The 21,989-nt window shown below is 39.7% G+C and overlaps 1 protein-coding gene and 1 long non-coding RNA gene across 14 annotated transcripts in view; one reads left to right on the forward strand and one right to left on the reverse strand.

Moving 5' to 3' along the window:
* Nucleotides 1-21,989, forward strand: part of DOCK2 (dedicator of cytokinesis 2) — a 258,167-nt gene that overhangs the window by 224,138 nt on the left and 12,040 nt on the right. For all 3 annotated transcript variants that reach the window (XM_082212994.1, XM_082212996.1, XM_082212995.1), the window contains 11 exons: nucleotides 185-275; nucleotides 1,153-1,272; nucleotides 3,470-3,559; nucleotides 4,289-4,393; nucleotides 5,361-5,502; nucleotides 9,374-9,455; nucleotides 14,195-14,279; nucleotides 14,998-15,084; nucleotides 16,135-16,311; nucleotides 16,446-16,529; nucleotides 20,292-20,429. In XM_082212994.1, the coding sequence (XP_082069120.1) occupies nucleotides 185-275; nucleotides 1,153-1,272; nucleotides 3,470-3,559; nucleotides 4,289-4,393; nucleotides 5,361-5,502; nucleotides 9,374-9,455; nucleotides 14,195-14,279; nucleotides 14,998-15,084; nucleotides 16,135-16,311; nucleotides 16,446-16,529; nucleotides 20,292-20,429 (1,201 nt within the window). The remainder of the gene's footprint in view (nucleotides 1-184; nucleotides 276-1,152; nucleotides 1,273-3,469; nucleotides 3,560-4,288; nucleotides 4,394-5,360; nucleotides 5,503-9,373; nucleotides 9,456-14,194; nucleotides 14,280-14,997; nucleotides 15,085-16,134; nucleotides 16,312-16,445; nucleotides 16,530-20,291; nucleotides 20,430-21,989) is intronic.
* Nucleotides 20,191-21,989, reverse strand: part of LOC309526810 — a 42,097-nt gene continuing 40,298 nt past the window's right edge. For 7 of the 11 annotated variants that reach the window (XR_014216935.1, XR_014216936.1, XR_014216937.1 and 4 more), the window contains one exon: nucleotides 20,191-20,386. This is a non-coding gene — a long non-coding RNA (uncharacterized lncRNA). Of the gene's footprint in view, nucleotides 20,387-20,436; nucleotides 20,825-21,989 lie in introns of those variants that run through there. The other 4 variants (XR_014216942.1, XR_014216943.1, XR_014216944.1 and 1 more) reach the window with 1 other exon arrangement.

Consider the following 21,989-nt stretch of genomic DNA (forward strand, 5'->3'; position numbering starts at 1 on the left):
TATAACATTTGATCCGGCCAGACATTAAGCATTTTTAAAGTTCTATTAGTCTGAACTCAGTTTTAATACATTATTTTTTTATTATACGTCCCAGATTTGAATGGTGGCAGTCCTGCTCATCTTGCTAACTCTTCATTAACTTTTCTTTTGTTCTGTCTCACTCACTCGCTTCATCCACTAACAGGTACTTGTATAAACTTCGGGATCTTCATTTAGACTGCGAGAACTACACTGAGGCAGCCTATACTCTTCTGCTGCATGCTTCGCTTCTGAAAGTAAGTAATGTTATGAATTTCAGTTGGTCTACTGTGGCTGAGACTAACATTTGATACATTTCATGGGGCCTACAAACAGGGGACTATCAAGACAACTGTAAACCATTGGCCCTTTTCCACTAGCACCCCTAACAAAGTTTGAAATGGGAGAGCACTGAAGCGCATTTAAATCCCACGCTCTTTCATCTTCCCCCGGCCTTATACTGTATACAGCATGGGTAGGCAAACTAAGGCCCCGGGGCCAGATCCAGCCCAATCGCCTTCTCAATCCGGGCAGTCTGTGAATCAGCGTGTTTTTACATGAATAGAATGTGTCCTTTTATTTAAAATGCATCTCTGGGTTATTTGTGGGGCATAGGAATTTGTTCATTTTTTCCCTTCAAAATATAGTCCGGCCCCCCACAAGGTCTGAGGGACAGTGGACCAGCCCCCTGCTGGAAAAGTTTGCTGACCCCTGGTATACAGCATTAATGTCTCACATAGAACTTAACTGATTTGTAGAAAAGACTCTACGACCCAAAAGTAGAGACAATGCACATACTTTTGTAACCGAAGAAAATCTTTAATAAAAATTAGCTTTAAAAAAAGTTCTCCAAAGGAAATACAACACTTTTTCTACCGAGATATATATGTACATGTGCAAATTTGCCCATCAGAATCAACATGCATATCACTGGTGTTGTTTTACATTGAAATGCACACAGTGAGTGATTGGACAAGGACTGGGCCCATGTTCGGTGCATGTATTTTGTACTCAACTACAGTACAAAAGACTGCTTTGTTTGTATCACTCCAGCTCCTAAATTATAGACAGATGGCAATTATGTATTTTCTTCTTCTTCTTTTCTCTCCTCCTCCTCCTCCTCCTCCTCCTCAGTGGTCTGATGAACAGTGCACTCCCCAAGTCATGCAAACAGAATTTCAGAGTTCACAAACTCATCGGCACCTGAAAGAACACTTGTATGAGATGATAATAGAATACTTTGACAAGGGAAAGGTACCATTATTATTATTATTATTATTACTATTATTTCCTGAAGAGCTTTAGACAATGGCTTTTAAGTTTGTTCCACAATACTGTATAAAGCTCACCAGTTGTTTTTTAAATAGTCTGATGGCCTAATATACATATCCACTTGTAAAGATTCTTTCCATTTTGCATACATCATGAAATATATTTCTTTTAGTCTTACTGGTGGTACAAACATAGTGTTTGTGCATAGATTTATTTTTTACAACTGTATACAAGTTTCCATTAGCAAGGTGACCTTTCCATTAGCAAGGTGTTGCTATGATTGAGGCAACACATAGATTATGTATTGAGATCAAGCCAACACGTTAAGGTCTACGTGACACTGCTAAAGCCATCTAGGCTTTGATCTATCATATTTTGAGGTCAATAGTAAAGCAGTTTTTATCTGTAAAGAGCAGATGTTTGCATTGAAATCACTGGAGAACTTAAAGGCTTTCTTTCAGAAGGCGTATTTATCTCCTAGGAAGGCACTAGGCTGTAGTAAATTCTACCCTGTGCAACTGACATCTTCCATTTAGCCGTGGCAATAGTTCAAAAGGTCTTGGAATTTGGTGATAGCATTGTGAAGGTTTCTTCTCCAGAACATTTACTTTTTGTCATGGCAACATGAAATGTGGCAAAGATGTGGAGAAGGCCAGTGTGTGTACATAAACAGTCACTATTATACAGTGGAGGAAAAGTTGAGATTTCTAGATGTTATCTGGATAATATCTGGTGTCCTTGTCTTAAAAATAAGATTTTAATATAAGGGTATGTTTGCACAAAGGTGAACTTGATCTAATTTAGCGTAGACCTGGTTTACTGCATTGAGTTTGCACTGACACAGCAAGAACCTAGGGAAGACTTCCCACAATAATAAAATAATAAATTTTGAGATTTGCATGTATGAAATGTCACATGTTAAGATTAACATTAGCCTGTATTTATCAGAAGGTGTGTGTAGTTGTTTGATACTCGTTGCCCCAAAAATCATACATCTTCTATCATAAATAAATGAGCTATGTCTTGAATTTCTAGCTTTATATTTTTGTGCATCTTAGCAAGCAGGTATGCATAACTTAAAAGACAGATGGTATAAAGTAGGCAAGATTAATTTAGGTGCCCTTTATGGCACTTAAATATAATACATTTGGAAAGGTAACACACAAGCCTTTAAAAATATTGGCTCAAAGCAAATGCCTCTAGTAGCAGAAGTGGCATTCTTCTGGTATTCAAAGATAAAAGCTGCCCTACTTGTGCTCTTCTTTTAATGGTTCATGCACCTTTCTTTTAATAATTTTACACTTTTATTTTTGCACATTAGTCTTTTGTGTTTCAGATACATTTGCCTCTAATACTTCATTTTACACATATCCTTAATTAGTGGCGTTTTAGATATATATATTATTTTGTTCATAAAAATGTATTCTAATGTAATAAAAATCTCTAAGTAGTTCAATATTCAATAGAATTTTGTAAGGACTAGATGAAAACAAAATGTGATTGTACCACAAAAAGCTGAGCAGCGTGCAGATCTTTCAACACTGGTGTAATATGTGGAAAGCTGGATGCCCCACTAAGCACCACAACAGCTGTATTTTGCATGAGCTGCAGCTTCTGAACCGAGTGCATAGCCTAACAGTGAGTTTACCAATCTATGAATCACTTTGGCAAGACTATTCTTGTCCACAGAAGTCCAAAGTTGGTGTACCAGCTAAAGTTGGTAATGTTTTCTCCAAGCCACTGAGATCACCTGTGAGAGCAGCACCCCTAACTATGCACCTCTTCCTTCAGAGAAAGTGCAACCCTATTATGATCTTATATACAACAACATATCTGAAAACCATCCAACCATATTAGCACTAATTGAACCTTATTAGCACTAATTGAACCCATGACTTCATCCTGGCACCATTTTAGAATATGCAGGAACTCTCATTTCAGATTTCACAAAGAAATCAAGAAATCAAGAATCATACTGGTGACACCTTGCCCAAATCTACTAAAGATCACTCCAGGCAGCTTCATATAGATATGAAATAGCATTGTGGACAAACAGTACAGTCACCCAGTATTACTCTCTGGAAGCATCACTAAGATCGCCATACTTGGTGATGATTGAAAGCATTATTTATTTTTGTGATCTTGTGACCATGCTTCTGAATGTCCTGTTGTGTTGCAGATGTGGGAAGAAGCAATATCCTTGTGCAAAGAGCTGGCAGAACAGTATGAAATGCAAATTTTTGATTATGAACTTCTCAGCCAGAACCTGGTAGGAATGCCACTCTCCAAAAATATCCAGTTACTTGTAATTTCGTATTTCTTTTTAAAACCTTTATGTAGATCCGATGGCCGGCATTAATCGTGTTGATTCATACATACTGCTGAAATACTCAATGTTCAAAGACTTGCAGTTTAATATGTGATGTCAAGTGAACTAAAAGTGCTGTCTGTGGTATTTGATTCCTCGTTGCTGCTCCATATATGCAAATCCTGAAGTGTGTTTTGCATTTGCTGAGTGATGAAAGTGCATGTGTAAACTTACTTAGGTGGTGTTTGTCAATCTGTATTAAGCTGCTTAATAAAAGTAAATCAAGAACACTTATAAAAATGATCTTTTCTTTTCCTATTGTAAGTTGATTGGAGAGAGGAGTGGGCCTGTTATGACTTTCTGTAAGTTGTAGGAGGGTAGCTATGATGTAGCCAGGAAATCTTCATCAAGCTGGAAGGCACATGAATTTCTTTCTGGTCAAGTGGCCTCTAAATCTTCAGATTTTATTCACTTCAGGCATCAGTTTTTTTCTCTCTTCTAGAATTTTTTTAATAATTCGCTGGGTGGGGTGAATAGTTGTTTTTCTTTTCATAGTAATATGCAAATGTACTAATATACAAATGCTCAAGGAAGCTATGTAAAGCATAATTGCATACTTAATGAAAGTGATGCTAACCAGTTTCTTTTTACTGTGATGCTAAAGGAACCTATCTGTGTCTTTACTTTCAGAGGCAGCAAGCAAAGTTCTATGAAAATATTATGAAAATTCTGAGGCCTAAACCAGACTACTTTGCTGTTGGATATTATGGCCAAGGGTTCCCCACCTTTCTAAGGGTAAATGCATCTGCTTTGTGTACTTTATCTTTAATAACTGTTTGTACATAGCCCTAAGGAACACCAATATTCTGCCAGTGAAAATGGAGTTATTTACTGCAGGAGAGATTTATCTTCATTTGACTCTGCAATGCACAGGATTTCTCTTACAGCCATCTGAAGTGTCATTTGTAACAATAGTGAGTGTCACATTTTCAGAAAGAAATGTGATTTATTGCATTCTGTTCTTTTTCCTGCTGCTTTCAAGGTTAGAAGAGGCTTATAGTGGTGATAAGGGAATGTTCTGGATTTTTACAAGACAATCATAATTAAGGAATGGTTTATAGCTGGAACACTTCCTAATGAACAATAATAACAGCAATACAAATAGCCCAGAGAATGAAACAGGAAATCTAATGACTATTACATCTAGTGCGCTTCCATTTATATTTGTAATTTGTATAGGTGAAATCTCATAAAACAGTTGTGCCTTTACTACAGTTTTTATGATTCCTGTTGCTGTTAATAGCTTAAACTTTCAAATGCTGCTAATCCACAAAGACAATTTCCGCTTCCTCACCCTTCAAAAACTGATTAGCAACGCAGCCATAGCCTGAGATACACTGAAGAATACTAGATGTCCCTACCCAGCCTATCAACCTACAGGAGAATTGTGTGGGTAAGGAGCAGTGGTCCATAATAAATGGACTTTTTGCTTCTTTAAAGAATGGCAAGGCTCTATTAGCCGCTCTGAGCCCGGCTTCGGCTGGGGAGGGCGGGATATAAATAACATTTTATTATTATTATTCACCTTTTTTAATGTGTTGCAAATGACAACCTTGAAATATTGCTGATGTTAAGAAGACAGCGTTGCATATGCAGCCTGCATTCACTAGTGCTAAGAGGAAACAAGTAAGTAATGTTCTAATGCATAGCAATATTATCTACAAGTTTGTAGTCTCAAAAGTCATCTAAACTTTTCTTGCAGAACAAAGTGTTCATCTATCGTGGCAAAGAATATGAGCGGAGGGAAGATTTTCAAGCGCAGCTGATCAGCCACTTTCCAAATGCTGAAAAAATGACTACTACTGCACCCCCTGGAGAGAACATCAAAAACTCCACAGGCCAATGTATCCTTATAATCCTTATTAATAATCTATAGTTATTAATAAAGGGGAAAGAGATGCCTAGTGTTAGATGGAAGTCTAGAGAAAGCAATACCGAAATTCTCAGTGTTTTAGGTATGCTTTTTGAAGATAAACTCCTAAAGTGTTTTACATATACATTGGAAATATATGGAGTATACAAATAGACATTCACATTTTCCAAGAAGCTCTGCTTGGTTGTGGCTCTATGAGCACTCGGTAACTGGCACAATTTGCTAAATGTGTAATGCTATATTTATGTTAGGTTTTCTGAAGTATTTAATGTACTCTCTTGTAGGCTACGTGAGTATCCTTGCTTTTGTAAGTACGCATCTATTGGGTTCAGCAGCTCTTTTCCAGTTGGCCACAGTGATCTTCACCTTTCTTTTTAATTATGTATTTATTTTTTAGAAAATGTTTGAGTTAACCAACATCACTTGAGAGACAGTTGCAGATACTTGTGTTTATCTATAATTATAACTATAGATATAAGCAAACTATGGGAAGGGAGGCAGGAGAAAATATATTTGCATGAGAGGATAGGAGAGAGGAGGAAGCAAATTGCACATTCTAAAATTGAAATAGGGTCTTTCTCCATAAAGATAAATCTGCCATTTGTGCTAAGTGCATATCAGAATCCTTAATGAAACACAATGTGGGATGCATTCATTTCTCACTTCTTTATATTATACCGGATTGCATAGTTCAATGCTGAAGACAAAAAATTACATTTAAGAGTTGAAAGTGCTATAATAACACTATTATTTTCCTCAGTGTACATACACTTTTTAAACCTACTATAGAACCCTGAAAAATGAAGTTGTCTTATGGTGACTTAGACAGTTGGTCCATCTAACTCAACATTGTCGACTGTGATTAGCAAAGGTATTCTTGATCTTTAAACTCCAGGATGGGTAACTTCTGGCCCTTGAGTTGTTGGACTCCAACTCCCATCATCCCTCATCATTAGCCATACTGGCTGGGGCTGATGGGAGTTGGAGCCCAATAGCTAGAGGATTGAATGTGCTCAATCCCTGCTTTAATTGGAGATGCTGGGGACCTCTGCTACTGAACTATGAACCTTCATTTGAACATAATTACCACAGGTGATCATACATATATGCCACAAACCACGATGTCTTTCACATACAACTTTAATATGCTGAAAAATTGCTGTCCATCTCCAGCATAAGAGGGAAGAGATGTTGACAGGATGATAAACATTTATGGTTTAAAGGCATATATGGAACAGCTGTCATATCACAGTTGTGCTTTGTGCAGGCAGAGAGTGGTGTACGTCATGTCAATACTGTGTCCACTACTGCAAAATGCATCAACGAAACTACTTAAAATAATTTTGCACATAGTTCTTGTTGGCAGTATATCCCGCTCTATGCATATGTCACAGATATAATACAAATTTGACCACAGTGGCACACCTAAGTCCATAGAGTGTTTAAGGATCATACACAAAGTCAGAGAGCGGTTTGTTTCTTCATTAGACCACCATCACCCTCAGGTACAAAGCTGTATACTGACAATGCAAGTTTTAGCACCACAGTAATTCCTTTTTGTTTATTTTTAAACCTCTGCCACAGTGGCACTCTTAACTCCAACAGTGGTTGGTAAAATAAGATATAAAACATTTAAAACAAAAAGTGCCATAAAACAGCTGCCATCAAGTCTATCAGGAAGGAAAATCCAAAGCGTCACTGGGACACATCAGGCAGTATCTGAATGGCCTCACAGAAATGCCTGTCTGAATGCCCTGAACAACAAGAGGTAGAGCAAAGCATCACCCTCCCATTGAAGGAAAAGCAGTCATTTAGAGCAGGGATGGGTAACCTAGCACCCTCTACAGTAGGCTTCCTCAACCTTGGCCCTCCAGATGTTTTTGGCCTACAACTCCCATGATCCCTAGCTAGCAGGACCAGTGGTCAGGGATGATGGGAATTGTAGTCTCAAAAACATCTGGAGGGCTGAGGTTGAGGAAGCCTGCTCTACAGGTTGTTGAACTATAAATCTCATCATCCCTAACCTTACGCCAACATCTGGAGGGCCACAAGTTCCCCAACCCTGGCTCAGAGCTTTCATAATAATAATAATAATAATAATAATAATAATAATAATAATAATAATAATAAGCCGCCCAGCCACTCTGGGTGGCTTCCAACAAATTTAAACACAATACACTCGCTTAAGCTATTTTCTCAGCATGTTGCAACATTGAATGCATTAGTTGTATTTGCTCTTTTGAAGTGAAAGGTTGTGGTGATTTTATTTCTAAGCATGACACTGTTTATTCAATAGGGTGGTATTTTTGGATCATGATTTGACAAGACCATGTTCATACTGTAAGGAGGTCTTAGAAAGCTTTAAAAGCCTTAAGCCTGTCTTTTATAGGAATGTTTTATAACAGCTTGTCAAAATATCATGTGTCTCCATTTCTCAGGCCCAACACTCAAGCTAAAAGCACTTAAGAACCAAGCTCTTTTTGTTTTCCATTCACCCTTCACCTTTCCTTTCTTCTGGCTTCCTATTCTGGGAAAGGAAGCTGTCACACATACACAATCACCTTTTAAAAAGAGACATTTCCTACCTGTAGGGCGCAATTTTGAAACTCAATTTTAGTAACCAAACAAATGTTTCTTGTTTGATTTCTATATTATGCTGCAGTGCTTTCCACTCAAAGATGTAAGATGTAGGAAGCTTCCTTTTTAGTCATTCATAAAGTGACTGAATGGCAGGACACTTGCAAGCAGTCTTGGATGAAACTGATTATCTTGAGTCATTTCAGTCCTGGTTCAGATCCTACTATGAACCTTGGTCTCCCTGATGGATAAATTTAAGATAAGGATAAGGAGACCGTTAAGCAGAGTGTGACCTTGATGTTTTTATTTGAAGTCTCTGTGGTTTTTGATACTATTGAGCTGCTCAGAGTGGCTGGGGCAACCCAGTCAGATGGGCAGGGTACAAATTGTCATCATTATTATCTTTATGAACTGAGTCAGTGAGAGACGTTTTGACAGCACTGCTTTAAAATGCTTTTGATTGTATCTCCAAGTTCAGTTTCAAATAATAGCACTGGGTGATTATTTGGGGGCCCTTGTTACTTTTGCTGTGCAATACCACAGGATGCCATCTTGTCCCCAGTGCTGTTTAACAGCTATATGAAGCCATTGAGAGTAGTCATTATGAGATCTGGGTGAGATGCCACCTCTTTTTCTCTGTAACATCTGTTTCAGGGGAGACCATTCAAGGCCTGGACCAGTGCCTGTACTTAGTGGTGGACTAGAATGAGGACCAATAAATTGGGTCTAACCCTGGCAAAACAGAGGACCTGGTCTTGATAATTAATTGATTACCTGCTTGGGTTGGGGTCATATGCCCTTTGAAAGACTTCTGATTCTATCTTTGTCACCAGAGGCCCCAGTGACCTTACCAGCTTCAACTAGTAAGGCATCTACAGCCAGGATAGCCTGACCACTGTTCCTTGAGGTTGGCCCACAGGCTGAATTTAGTGCAAAATGCAGAGGCTGAACTGCTCACTAGGGCAGACTGCCACCACCACGTTACGCTACTGCTGAAAGAAACTCAATGGCTGCCAATTAGCTACCAAGCTAAGATGAAAGTGTTGGTTAAATCGCTTTAAGCAGGACATGTTGGCTCAATATATTTTGGACACCTTAAAAGTCATGTAATATTTTTGAACCTAAATTTTAATAAATGTCTACTTTGGCAACTACTGCCAACTCCCCAATACCCCGTGTTTTTTGTTTCCAAGCTACTCATATCTGCTTACAAAGCTTAGCACAATATGCTGTGATGTTTTTGTCCTTAACCAGTATGATCTTAGATGTACAATGCTTCACAGTTCAACCAGTTTTGGAAGAACACCCTCAGTTCAAAAATAAGCCAGTTCCCGATCAGATTATCACGTGAGTTTATGTACTTGTTGAAACTGATTGTATAAAAATGCTTGAGAGTGGCACAGACAGTGGGTTATCTTCTGTCTGGCTTCCCTACCAGCTAGAAATCTAAAAGCCAAGCCAAACTTCAGATGGAATGTAGCCTTTCATAACATGAGGAGCTTTAATCTTTATACCATTCAGGATCCCAGTATTTGTTGGAATGCCTCTTCCAATGTGAACCTACTCATACAGCAAGAGAATCATCTAGGGCACTTTTATGGGTGCCCTTGGCAAGAGAGGTTCAGAGGGTGCTGGCAAGGGAGAGGACTGTACAGAAAAAGGAGTGCAAAGGACACCTACTAAGCAGAACTAGAAGGTGGTGAGCATTTTTCCATTTCAGCAGAGAGTATCAATAGGACCTACAAAATGCACTTTGTTCTAATTTTTATAGCCCTTGCATGAAGGGTTAAAAGGATTAAAATGCAAAATACCGTGGACTCAGAATGGGATGTGTGTAAGCAAGTGCTCTCTGCTTACAACATGGACTACTGGACCAGGTTTTCCCCCCTTGGGTCAAATGTCTGAACCTTACCCTGTCACAGCCATGGAGCCCAACAACATATAGAGAACCAATTTTATTTTTTATTTTTTGCTTCACATACAGGCTTAAATACCAGTCAATAAATAACATGTTTAGTTCATCAAATGTTAACTCCAAAGAGATCCTCCTTATATAAGTAACTTTTAAAATTGGCAGCATAAGGCACTTCCCAGTTGTATCTGTTAGCTAATTTAAAGACTTTGCTACCATGAGACACACAAATTGCTATCCTAATAAGGGACACCTTGAAATGATGCACTGCATAAGTCTTTGTATCTGTCCTTCCATCTGTCATGTTGCCACTGCTAAGTTTATTTCCCCACCCCCACCCTAGTCATTAAGCAGGAAACCTGACACTGAACCACCAATCTAGCTAATGCTGCCAAAAGCAGCTGATTGAAGAGAATGATAATTCAAATGTAATGCAATAGCCATAATCTATTAGATGGAACCTTTTGAGCTTTTGTTTCTTTTGATCATTTGTGCTGTAATGGGAGGATGGCAAGTATATCACAGTGCTAACTTGGGAGGGAAATTAGCTAACAATAAAGCCAACATCAGTGAATGTGCTCAAGAGTGGCCAGATGTAAAAGGCAAAATGTACCTGCTAAAATGTCCTCTTCTACACAGTTATTAAAGGTGTAGGATCCCTGCCCACTTTCCCATCTCTGCCCACCCTAATGCATTCTCCTAGCACCCTGGGATAATTTCTTGGCTGCTTTGGGGGAGCTGCAACTCCTTATCTTTCAAGCCACACTTCCCCCTACTAATACTTCTTTCTCCTTTTTTTACTTGACATGTCATATTGAATGTTTAGCCTTATTCAGATGTTCTTTGTCCCTACTGGTCAACATGGGAGTGAGTAGCTTCGGAGGTGCCAATACAGCTCCCAGCCAAAGGTGCAAGGAACTTGGGGGGTGGGGTGCCAATATATCTCCTTGCCAAGGGCACAAGACACAAGGGGACACAGATACAGCTCCATGCCAAGGGTACAAGGGAGCCTAAGTACGCCTCCGAGTTCTGGTCAAACTGTTGTGTACAATTTGAATGGAGGGAGCTGTTTATGATCATAGCAGTCACCCAAATGAGCATGCGCCTCATGGGCAACAACATCTGGACAATGATGCCTTCTTTCCCTTCCATTATCTTCCTTCTCCATAGCTATGAAAATAGCTCTGATGGTGATCATTGCTCTCTGCTCCCATTTGAGTCACTTTCTAGACTTACACAGGTGCCTCTTTGTCTTCTTTCTCCTCTTTTGCACACTCTGGGCTCAGAAACTTCTACTGTCTGTCCCTTTGACTTCCTATTCTCAGCCCAGTATACCTGAAGGAGCGTCTCCATCCCCATTGTTCTACGCGGACACCGAGATCCAGCGCCGAGGGCCTTCTGCCAGTTCCTTCACTGCGAGAAGTGAGGTTACAGGGAACCAGGCAGAGGGCCTTCTTGGTAGTGGCGCCCGCCCTGTGGAATGCCCTCCCATCAGCTGTCAAAGAGATAAACAACTACCTGACATTTAGAAGACATCTGTAGTTTAGAGAAGTTTTTAAGGACTGGTGTTTTAATGTATATTTAATGTCTGTTGGAAGCCGCCCAGAGCAGCTGGAGAAACCCAGCCAGATGGTTGGGGTACAAATAATAAATGATGATGATGATGATGATGATGTCTGGAACAGACATGGTCCATCTGGTTACCCATTCTTCAAGCCCCTCTGCTGCTAGGTCTGCATGGATGTTGCTTTTGTGCACTTCCTGCTGCCAGTTAAATGTCTTTCACTCCTCTTGATGCTCCATTACCTTTTCCTGTCTTAGCTCATAAACAATGACTGTATCACTGTGTCACATCTAGCCAAAGACTCAGGCAATTCAGTATTATATATTCAGCATCTCATACTGTTTGGAGTTATACATTCAGGACCTGCAGCGAAATGTTGCACAGTAGAGTACTCTTGTTCAGGATGCTGGCCAGCCATGCCTTTGCCCCCAGTTTTCCATTTCTGCCCTCCCCCAAGTCAGTTTGTATTCCATGCACACTGATCCTGCTTGGTCCTCCTTGAGCAGTTTTGAGCCTATCTCCTGCCTTAGATTTGTACTTTTGCGAGCCCTGGAGTTCCCCCAAGCCTTCCTCTTATACACTGATAGTGCCGTTCTGGGAAACTGGCCTGTGAGTTTTCCACTGGAACTCAAGGAAACGCTTCATGTAGCTGATGAAGTGGACCGCAGTCCACAAAAAGATTCTATCGTAATAAATTGGTTAGTCTTTAAGGCACCACATGACTTGTTGGTTGTTTTTACCTTTGATCTTGGTGGGGCTTACTTCTGAGCAGACATATGTAGGATTGCCTTATTTTCTAGAGACAGACTTTTATAAGTAAACTAAGACAGCTGGATCTGAAACAGATATCACTATCCTGACTTCAGAAACATGCTTAAGAAGGTGAGTTTTCCAGCCATCATGATTAAAGAGTGAAACGCATTGGGAATAAAGGGATTATTATTGTTGTTGTTGTTGTTGTTGTTAAATGATACATGCAATCCAACATCTTCTGGGCAGACAAGTTTGCCAGCTTACAGTCCCAAGGTCCTCACTCAGTGAAGGAGCATGAGTTCTCAGATTCAAATTTTAGACTCTCTAGTTCAACCCAATCTTAGGTATTGTGAAAGAACCCTGGAGATATATTTGCCATGAAGACAGTCAAAGTAGATAGTACTGGGCCGGAGGGCATCAATTATCTACTCAGTTTGGTTCATGTGTGCTTAACTGTGTCCGCCTTCCCTACTTTTGTCTTCTATGTGGCTGACTGACTGAATGGCAACAAATTAATAAGAAGCATACACTTCTTATTAATAGTTATCCATGTTTAATTCTGAAAACCTTTGTGGAAAATCAAAGTAGAAAAGATATCATAGCCTACATTTCTCCCCTGCTCTTTGTTTTGCTGATGACAGGGTTGAATGGAAACGTGGGTACACAACAAGGAGTCAAAGAATAACTGTAAAATATCCAGTAGAAATAGAAAACAGCTGCATGTATTGTTCTTTAAGTCCAATGGTAGGAAACAGCACTTATTACATTAACTTGCATGTATTTTACAGTCACTATGGTATTCTAAAATCATAATAGGCACAATACACACACACACACACAAAGAGAAACATTTGGACAATATTAAAAATAGATAATAAAACTATTTTTTGGGGAAATAGGAATATCCCTACGCTAATACATTTGCTGTCACTTAGAGGGAGGTTTTCAGAAACCAATTGTGAGTAGCGTTATTACATATGAGATTTTTAGAACAGAAAATAAAAAGTTAATTTTGGTAAGGCAATATTCTAAAGATACAAGAACAATTTTGTTAATTTTTATGTAGCTATGACTGTTCCTTGCTGACCCTTAGAGCAGTTGGATTTAATTGTGATTATATAGGGCACGGAGCATCATTAAATAACATGGATTCTGGTGCTCTGGCATCACTTTCAGTAAGATTTTTTTCCTTCAAGGCTTGCCTACCCTTTGCAAACCAGAATTGTTTTATGGCTTCATGCTTTTGAGTGTCTAGATTTCCGCACTGTAAGTGGAATTGTCACAAGAGGTGATCTTGTTATGTCTGCAAAGTGCTTGAAATATCACATGTATCAACAAGGAAAATATCATCTGCTTCACCAGGTCATTTACAGCTCACCATAAAACATAGTGCTTTATGTCTGTCCATAAAAAAAGGTGGCGGAGAGAGGATTGATAGATTGGCAACAGGAAACAGCAGCATCTGCAGAGTGAGATTTCAGCAAATTGCCATTCAGAATCATTGGATAGACTTGTTTTTTGACCTTAGAAAATGTTGGCATTTTTTTGGTTTTCGTATAATACTTTTAGCAAGTGTCATCATTTCACTTTCCCCTTTGTGCCAAATCACTCTGTTAGTTAATGCAAGTCCCCTTCCCACTCCATTTTTCTGTCTTCTCTCCTCCCTGCACCCCAAAACTGCCAGCCTCTGAGTCCTCACTCAAATGTTACCTTTGCAATATGGACCAGAGCTGCCTGCAGTGAGTGAACTGTGCTGTAACTAAAAAAAAAATACATTTAATTATTTTACTTGCACATTCAATGGAACGTAAAGCAAACATGCAATTGAAGAGTTTTGTAATACTTCTTTTCTTTCAGCTTTTACAAGTGTAACCATGTACAAAGATTCCACTACTCAAGACCAATCAGAAAAGGGTCTGTTGACCCCGAAAATGAATTTGCTGTAAGTATTTTTTCCCCCCAGTTATGTTTTCAGAATGATCAAGATTGCATACATTAGTTGTGCAGAGGCGATGTGTGGCGAAGGCCCCAGCTGAACTGCAGGCTGTGTTACCAGCAGAAAAATTGGAATCAGCGTACAAATGGGACAAGAGTAGGGTGCCTCAATAGCACCATTAGAGCCAAGTGTATCTGGTCTTCTAAAATGGTTGGTTCCTTGGGCCTTAGCCTCATCTGCTATTTGGGGAGATAAATTTAATCACGATTGGGCCTGAGAAGGAAACAAACAGGCATTTCCTCCTGACTACATAGAATGCTGCTGCCAAAGAGAACATATTCCCACTATTCCTGGTGGGTATACTGGTAATATCCAGGGCAGATAAAGTAATAAATGATTTGCTGGTCATGACATACAATGAATCTTTTGCTCCAGATAATCTTGGTTCAGAATCCAGTATGTTATTTACTCCATTACCCTCTGTTTCTTTTTCGGTGCTTGACTCTCCCTTTATGTTTACAGCTTGCATAACAGTGGCCTAGTTTAAAATTGGATTTAGAAAGACGCCTCTTCTGTGTCTGTATTTTTATTGCTGTTACAATGCTGATGTGGGGCAAGGAGGGGAGCAGCTTCCTGCTATTATTTACATTTTTGTTTCAGTACCCTTAACGTCCTAACATTATTGTTTCACTGCTCCCTATTCCCTCTGTGTGTCTTTTAACAGTCTATGTGGATTGAGAGAACGTCCTTTGTTACTGCTTACAAGCTCCCTGGAATCCTGCGTTGGTTTGAAGTGATCGCTATGTCACAGGTGTGTATTTGAATTCTGATTAGGGTTAATACACAGTTTAACTCACAAAAATACAAATTAAATACACTCAGCACTATTTCAATGGAAGGCCAAAGGGGAGACACCAAAGGGTGTTGTCCCTTTGGGGGTGGCACTTTGGGGGTGGAACGAGGGCATGGCCAGCCCCCTTGTGCTAAAAATATGGTTTTAATGGGGATGGGATTTTAACTTGGTGGGGGGTTGTTTATTTTTTTGGGGGGGGAGTGGTTTTAAATTGTTCTTAAGTGCTATACAGTGGTGCCCCGCAAGACGAATGCCTCGCAAGACGAAAAACTCGCTAGACGAAAGGGTTTTGCGGTTTTTGAGCTGCTTCGCAAGACGAATTTCCCTATGGGCTTGCTTCGCAAGATGAAAACGTGTTGCAAGTTTGTTTCCTTTTTCTTAACACTGTTAATAAGTTGCGACTTGACTTCGAGGAGCAACTCATAGAACGCGGTGTGGTAGCCTTTTTTGAGGTTTTTGGTGATTTTTGAAGCTTTTCCAAAACTTTTCCGACACCGTGCTTTGCAAGACGAAAAATTCGCTAGACGAAAAAACTCACGGAACGAATTAATTTCGTCTTGCGAGGCACCACTGTATGTTAATTTTTATTTTGTATTTTTATTTTTTATTTTTGCTTTATATAGCTGATTAATATTCTAAAGCCTTTTAAATGTGTTTATGGGAGGAGAGTTATTGCTTTGTTGTTTTTGTTTTAACTATTTCCTTGTGTTTTTACCTTGTATTTTTATCCTGTGAACCACTCTGAGATCTTGTGATGAAGGGCATTATATAAATCTAAACAACAACAACACACTATGTTACCAGGAAATTCATTCTTAGTACTTAACAAGGGTTGGGTTCCCTCCCTCCTTCTTGAAATTGGCAAATCTGATGTATTTTAAAATATGTTTTGGAGTCGACCCTGCATTTTGAGAATTCACTCAAGATTTTCTGAAGCACATCTATTTAATAGATAGGTAGTACAATTTCAGATTACACAAATTATATTATTTATTTATTTCCCCACAGACTACCATTAGCCCCCTGGAAAATGCTATTGAAACAATGTCTATGACCAATGAGAAGATTCTAGCCATGGTTAATCAGTACCAAAGTGATGAGAACCTTCCAATTAACCCTCTGTCCATGCTTCTGAATGGAATTGTTGATCCAGCTGTCATGGGAGGGTTTGCTAAATATGAGAAGGTAAGGTTTTGAATAGTTGCTTTTAAAATTAAAATAATGCTTTGATTTATTATATCAACAACACAACCTTGGAGATATCATTGCTTGTTCTAATGTGAGGAAGAAAGACGGAATGATCTGTTTTCTGCTTGCAGGCTTTCTTCACTGATGAGTACATCAGGGACCACCCTGAGGATCAAGAGAAACTAAACAGACTTAAAGATTTGATTGCTTGGCAGGTAATACAATGCTGGGCACAATTCTCTGAAGCTTTTTCTTCTTTCCTCCCTGCCTCTTCATTTATTGATCTTGTTTCTAGTGGAGCAGCATAATGTGATTTTTACTTGTATAATAAGCACATGTTTTCTCTTAATATATTTTTGTAACAAAGTAGGGAACTGGCTCTGCAGTAAGTAACTAATATTACTGAGAAGGAGCTTTTCATAAAGGCTTTTAATAATAATACAAAATTCTTTAAATGTGTTAGTTGGGATGAAAGAGCAGCCTCATCATGAAGTTGAGTTGACATATTCGGGACTTTCTTTGCCCAAAATATGCTAACCCCTGATCTAATGTAATAGGATTGTGGAAAAACCAGTGGACCCAATTCAAAGGATCTTACTCTTGTTTACATCTCATTTAAATCAATGGAAATTACATTTGTCATTGCTAACTTGTTCCATTGATTTCAATAGAACTTAAACTTTCTTTCCCTTTGGTCTGAAGTATATGTTATTGCTGTGAAATACCTCACAAAACAAGGAGAAATTGAAATAGTTAAAACTGACCACTTTCATCCAAAGATTGATTAACTTTTACTGGCTAATTTCAAAGCATTTTAGGAGTTAAACATCTAGATTCAGGATCCATGAAGTTCCATTAACTTGCTCCTACCTTACGACATACAGGAAAGGAAACTATCCTATTGTTTTAAAGTGTGTGTGTACAGATCAAGTGCTAGGCTGTAATCTTAGGTATAGGTGTGGGTAGGAGATCAAAGTGCACCAAGCTTGAGATCTTTCAGAAGTTTTTGCTATAACCACATACAAATAATGGAACAAATAAAATGCTCTTTCCATTTAATATCAATATGCCAGTTTAGCCAAGCGGTCAGGCACAGTTCAAACTTCCAAAATACGTCCAGTTGTGTGGTTGTGCTTCCATGGCCTGCACACGTAGCTGCCTAGTATGATGGCCTGCCTTGGCAGCAATTCTGTAAACCTTTGTTGCAGCCAGTCTTGTTAAGGTTCTGATGGAAGATTCTACTGCCTGTTTAACGTATTATACACTTTTGAGAAAACTCAGTGGAGTGTTAACGTCCTACAAGAAGATAGGAAATATAAATCCCATACTGACTCTGCAAGGGTAGGAAAATGGACTATAGCTGAGGAACGAGCAACAGTAAATAGTTGTACTATTTCCATAGCAAGTATTCAGTGGGAACCATTAAAAATTACAGTGGTACCTTGGTTTACGAACTTAATCTGTTCCAGAAGTCCGTTCTTAAAACAAACCATTCTTAAACCAAGGCGTGCTTTCTCATAGCAGCGGGGGACTCAATTTACAAATGGAACACACTCAACAGGAACTGAAACATGTTCTGCTTCCAAGGCAAAGTTCACAAACCAAAACACCTACTTCCAGGTTTGAGGTGTTCTTAATCCAAGTTGTTCATAAACTAAGCTGTTCTTAAACCAAGGTACCACTGTATTCTGATTTACAACAGAAATATGTCCTGGGCTGATTGATGATTGTTTGTTTTTTACATTTGTATTTTTCCTTTTGTAGAAGCAGAGTCCCATTTTGTGTCCTACATACAAAATAGACTAATTTTTATTTTGAGGAGTTGCCTAATAATTGTTTATGGGATGTGGAATGGTGCACTGACCCTTGTCAAAAACAATTGAGTAGATTGCAGAGAAGAGCAGGTAAAAAGCTAAAATCATCCCAAACCTCCTATGAGTCAGTTAGCAGGATTTTAAAAATGACCTCTGAAGTGATCCTTCACTTTTCAATAGCAAAGCTCTGATTCAGCAAGGTGGCAAAGTAGATTCTAATACGGCTGATGTTACACTTTTGTCTATATTCTTGAAATAAAAGATAAAGGGAAGAGACCAACTGCTAATGGCAAACACAGAAAAGAAGGTTTTGTGTCATAAAAAAGATCAACTACCGTATTTTTCGCCCTATAGAACACACTTTCCCCCCTCCAAAAATGAAGGGGAAATCTGTGTGCGTCCTATGGGGTGAATGCAGGCTTTCGCTGAAGCCTGGAGAGCGAGAGGAGTCGGTGCGCACTGACCCCTCTCGCTCTCCAGGCTTCAGGAGTTCCCGCAGGGCTACCTAGGCTGCGGATAGCAGCCTGCCCCCCGGCGCGCGGGGCGCCCTGAAGCAGAGCGCCCCACGCGCCGGGCAGACATCTGCAGCGTGGGGAGCCCTGCGGGAGTTCCCACAGGGCTTCCTAGGCTGCGGATAGCAGTCTACCGCACGGAGCACGGGGCGCGCTGAAGCAGAGAGCCCCGCGCTTCGGGCAGACATCGGCCAGCCCCCACAAGCTCAGGGGACAGCGGGGAGGTGCAGCGCCGCCATCCCGCTGTTCCCCAACCTGGTTTTTTGGGGGGAAATAAAGGAAAAACATTTTTCCTTTATTTCCCCCCAAAAAAACTAGGTGCGTCCTATGAGACGAAAAATACGGTAATTCAGAAACTTCCAGTGCACATGGGACTCTGAGGAAAGCCATATACGCATGATTTTGCATGTGTGGGTTCCACACTGATTTTATGGGGTTATAGAGGAAGAGGACTATGCAAGCAGTTGTTATGTGCATATATCAAAGGGCCCTCCATGCATAAAGTTAAATATCTTATATTTCTCCTTTATCTCAAAATGCTTTGTTATTTTGAAAAAGAGAAATATTGAATTTAAAACTTACCTTGCAGGACTTTAGAGAGGGATGCTAGGGAATGTCATAGAAAAAGCATAGCTTCTGCTCAGACTTTGGGGAGAAATAGCCCTCATTGGTTCCCTTGTTATTAGCAGCTACAGCATGAGGGCATGGGAAAACCGAGAGCAATCAGATCGCCTGGAAATATCACTTTCATTTTTATCTTCTTGTCAATTATTTAATGTTGCAAAAAAACTACATGAGGGATGCAGCGTGATGGCAAAGTTTCCTTTTCATGAGCTAAATGTTTATTGCTGCCAGCCTGTTCCCGGGTAAGCACCAATAATTGTCAGTTGCTTCCTTCCTTTGTGAATCAACAAGAAAAATGCTCTTTGCTGTGATAGTTACCCAGAGTGTTTATTCTGTGGGTGCTGTAAGTGTATACAAGAAAATTTTTAATCTCACGCATAAGGAATGGCGTCTTTCCTTCATTTAGATGTCTAAATATTGTTTGCATAGGGCTGGATTCAACTAACCCAGTACACTAGAAGGCAGCAGCACAGGATAAAGTGAAATGGAGGTCTGCTGCAGCGTATTTTTCCAGTTACTAATCTGGACTGATTAAGCGTGCCCTGGCACATTATGTTCAGAGCCTAAACGCTTTTGAGTCCTTGCTCTCATTATGTGTATTAAAACTACACGAAATGTAATAAAGCCTCCCTCTATCTAAACCTCTACTTGTCTGTGATCTTCCTCAGGAAACACACAGAATCATCAACTGCAGAGTTGGAAAGGACCCCAAGGGTCATCTAGTCCAACCCCCTGCAATACAAAAATCTCAACACACAACATCCAATTTGAAACCATACTGGATCCTCCTTAGCTTTGTAAATGTGCTCACCGTTGTACTGCTGCACCACCTACCTCTTATTATTTAGAATTGTCTTCAGTTTACAATAAGATGCGAAACTGCTGTTAAATGTTTCCAAGGAGGTAAAGAAAAGTCAGTCGGCAAATATATTACAATTCTTGGCTATATTGTGGCAGGATTTTTTTTACACATTCTGTAGATCAGGGAGATAACCTGGCTAAACTTCTTCCTGCTGTTCCTTCCCAGATTCCATTTCTTGGAGCTGGAATTAAGATCCATGAGAGGAGGGTTTCAGATAGCCTTCGTCCTTTCCATGAGCGTATGGAGGAGTGTTTCAGGCACTTGAAGGTCAAAGTGGAGAAACAATATGGTGTCAGAGAACTGGTAAGATCCCCTGCTTTTACTTGTCTATTTTTACTTTTATTTTAGCTGCTTGAAGGGGGATGGGGAAGGAATCAATGACCCTTGGACTGTAAGGTGCAGCCTGTGATCTGAAGGCACTACAGCTTTCATCCAGCAGCCAGATCCACTTCTGGGGCACTAGGCTTCCCCTAGCGGAAAGCCAAGATCCTCCTGTTTATGTGAAAGCTATTCCACGTAGTTAGGGAGCTGAATTAAAAACCTTATGAAAGTTTTCCAGCCAAGACCTAGAGCCCCTGCTTCCTTCCCTCTCCTCTGTAATTTTTAATAGCTTAGAGCTTTGATCCAGACTGAATATCCAGGGGTCCTGGTTCTTGGAAGATTCCAGCTGTTTGCTGAATCTGCTTCTGAAGCAAGCTCTATAATAAAACATAAATGCATTAGCTGAGGCTAAAATGGTTGTATAAAAAGGCTGTGCAATAGAATTAGCCACTATGTGTTTCTGACAGCTCTTGGAGCACAGCCAACTAAATAGCCGAATAATTAGATGAAATGTTTGATAGCATTAGGAATGAGAGGGTTGTTGTATATGGAAGAGAATTTCTGCTCTTGCCTGGAACACACTGCCCTTGCAGGTTGTAATGGTCTGGTTTGGTTTTACTGAAGAAAGGGCTTTCTAGGTGGTGAATTTTTAAGCTTATTCCTTGGGGGAAATTACATGGCCTAAGTCCCAAATAATGCAAATTATGGCTATTTGTCTACTTTGTGTGCATGAATGGAAGTTTATTAACTTCCCTTATATTAACTTAATAAACTAGCTTCAGAATCCATAGTTGCCTTTAAACAAACTTTGGACCCCTGTTTGAAAGCCAGAGTAAGATGGGATTCAGTAATAGCAAAATTACAATCTGCTAAAGTCTTCCTCCCAACCATAAATGGGGAGGAGAGGGGAGTGCACAAACCTGACACATTGCTGAGGCTTTTTCATTATTGTCCACATAGTAGCACTGAAGCATATTTTTGCATTATGAATGACTAGAGCCAGTGTCAGCTTGGTTGAACAGTCCTTGTCACTTTCAGGTCAGCTAAAATGCATCCAGGTTCTCTCGGCTACACTTGCACATCGCCTAAGCTGTTCTCACTGGGAGCTTGGTATAAATAGATCCCGATTGCTGATTTGTGTCTCATTGCAAGATCAGTTAATTTAACCTGGGCTTTAGCAAACGATGGGGAACTTCCCAGAGTCTGACATGCACGACCTGATATAAAGCACATGGATAAGATAGCAGCCTGGCTCTAGTGTTTTAAATGTAAAGCAAACTACTAGTGTGGTTTCTTCACTCCCTTTAGATTTGAACATCTCCCAGCCTATTCTGGGTTCCAACCTGAGCTGAAATTTCACATGCATATCAATGCAAAAATGAAAAGTAATTTCCTTCAAGTATATGTTGCAAAATGAAGTATTTCATCACTTCTGAATACGTTCCACATAAATTAATATGCTTGGGGGATGCCAATATTTAATATATATTCCAATACATATAAAAGCCAATGAATTCAAAGAGCAGACCCCTTCTGGTTTTA

This window comes from Podarcis vaucheri (assembly GCF_965113315.1).
Source record: "Podarcis vaucheri genome assembly, chromosome: 2".
Classification (NCBI taxonomy): Eukaryota; Metazoa; Chordata; class Lepidosauria; order Squamata; family Lacertidae; genus Podarcis; species Podarcis vaucheri.